At 40.9% G+C, this 2,346-nt stretch overlaps 1 protein-coding gene across 1 annotated transcript in view; it reads right to left on the bottom strand.

Annotated features, from left to right (window-relative positions):
• LOC107089495 (periphilin-1-like) overlaps nt 1-2,346 on the bottom strand; it is a 34,946-nt gene that overhangs the window by 18,567 nt on the left and 14,033 nt on the right. Inside the window, exons 7-8 of the mRNA XM_015382325.1 lie at nt 1,735-1,748; nt 718-791 (exon numbers count right to left, since the gene is read on the bottom strand). Of these exons, the coding sequence (XP_015237811.1) occupies nt 718-791; nt 1,735-1,748 (88 nt within the window). The remainder of the gene's footprint in view (nt 1-717; nt 792-1,734; nt 1,749-2,346) is intronic.

Raw genomic sequence — 2,346 nt, 5'->3', positions numbered from 1 at the left:
CACCTGGATCTCCGCTCTTTTTGGCCCTCATGTCCCTCCGTCGTCGGACTAAACTCGCCGCCTCGGCCTTATCTAGACCCACAGTGTGTAGCACAGACCACGCTTCCATACTGAGCAGAAATCAAAATGTCTGTGTCAAGCTCACTGCAACACACTGCTGCAGGAGTATAATCAGGAAGCGAGGTTGGAGCGCAAAATAGGTTTAGCGCCACCGCAGCACGGGAGGGAGAATTACGTCCAGGAGCAAACGTATAAAATACACCGGAGGAAATAAAAAAAAAAAGTATAATCGATACTCTTGCAAGTGTATCGATGCATCAGATCATCGGCTGTTGGATCGATGCATCGATACAAAACGATTATTATTTACACCCCTAGTAATGGGGGAGTGGTGGCCTAGTGATTAGAGCATAAGGCTTGGAATCCTGAGGTTTTTAGTTCAAAACCCACTCCCACAGACTGCCACTCTGGGTCTCTAAGACAGACCTTTATACCCCGATTGCTCCCCAGCGCCCCACAATGGCAGCCCACTGCTACCCAAGGGGATGGGTTAAATGCAGAGGTAAATTTCTCCAAGGTGAGATCAATAATGTTCAATTATTATTAATATTATTATTAATCATGAGTCTCTCTTTCCTTTAGGGGTGGATTAAAACTTTTTCCTAATGCTATATACATATATAAACCCGTAAGGAATGTATATGAAAAACCATTTACCTTAGAAGAGGCTGGGTGGGGGGAGTCCTCTACAGAACTGCTGGAGGTGAAGCTCTTCGATGCGCTGGACTTGTCTATGGAAAGGAAATGATGAAAAGGGGGTAAAGTGTATAATCATTCTCATATTCCAACAGTAAATACAAAGGTCTGACAAAAATTAGACAACTACAGTCAGGGTGGCCACAGCGATCTTTCATTTACTTTTTCCCTATTAAAAAGAAGCCTGAGGAGACATCTTAATGGGTTGTCGTCTGGAACAAATATAGCATTAACTGCAGCATGTTTGCTCCCATGGCTTCTCCTTTTTTCTTCCCCTACATTACATTGTTTTATATTAGCCTGGAAATACGCCTTTATCCATACATAACCATAAAGCCACATCTATCAGATTTAGCTTGACTTGATTGAAGGCCTTCGCTGTAAAAGAAAAATACATTGTGTAGTTGATCCACTTTAAAATTGTTCAAAAGCCTTCAGATAAAATGCAGAAACATGTTTGCCATTTTGTCGTCTTTTTTTAAACCAAGGAAGTGCTTTACAGTGATGAGAGCGCTGTAAGAGTCTTTTATGTTGTTTTTAGGGACGCCACAGTTTAGAGGCCAAAGTAAGCTGTATACCTACTGCTTATTGAAAGGTCACCGATTCTTTCTGCCTGCTACAGCTGTCCCTTTAAAAATTTCAGTGGGAAAGAATGTCACAATCAAAGTGTTTCTGGAGGCAAAGATTATCCAGAAAAACATCCTGGAAATTCAATAGGTTGTTTGTTTTAAACACCTCAAGACTAAATGCTGGTATAAATGATGATGCGACATAGAGAGAAATTATTGCTCTCTTTTAACTTCACTTTATCACTGACCACAAAACAGCAGCGGGACCATCAAGGATTTTCACATTTTCTCCCCGAGATTGCAATGGTTGTTTAATTTTCAATAAAGGTTGTGTTCAGAGAAAAAAAAGGCCTTTTTTGTTGCGTCCCAAAAATCAGAAAATATAAAGGACCTCAAAAGGAAGGGTTACAATAAGCGCTGAGCCTGGAAACATATACAAGAAAGACAGGCCTTTGAAAACGTCAAGACTTTCAGCAAGGGCTGAAACAATTAATCAGATTAATCGATTATTGAAATAATCGTCAACTAATTTAGTAACCGATAAATGGAGTCAACTGGAGTATAGAGACTTTAACACATGCCTTTGGCTGACAGAGCGACCCATTTAGAGCAGTAATTATATCAAGTTTAATAAAACAGGAGCTTGTGGAGAAAAGCCCTTACAATCTGAACATAGCATTATTCATTAAAATAAGCCAAGCAACTCTTTCGATTTCATCCGCCATTGTTACAACAAAGAAGGGATAGCGTAGCTCCTCCCAACTCGCATCAGACCCACTTTTCCACCACGCAGCCAGAGCAGCACGATGCTTCAGCTGCGTGTCAGAACTAAAGTTGTACAAGCATCAGAAATGAAGCAGCAAGTGGTTTTTGCCGCTTCCAGCGCTTGCGGTCTGATTAAGTCTTCTAAAGTCGTTGTTCCTGTTCCCACATGATGGAATCAAACATTTTATATGCTCTAAATATGAGCAGCCCCGTCACCACTTAACTGAAGTGTTTAAACAGAGATTTGTATAAGGCA

This window comes from Cyprinodon variegatus, unplaced genomic scaffold, assembly GCF_000732505.1.
Source record: "Cyprinodon variegatus isolate N-32 unplaced genomic scaffold, C_variegatus-1.0 Scaffold255, whole genome shotgun sequence".
Lineage (NCBI taxonomy): Eukaryota > Metazoa > Chordata > Actinopteri > Cyprinodontiformes > Cyprinodontidae > Cyprinodon > Cyprinodon variegatus.
Note: the sequence above shows the minus strand (reverse complement) of the source record. Positions and strands in the feature narration are given on the sequence as shown.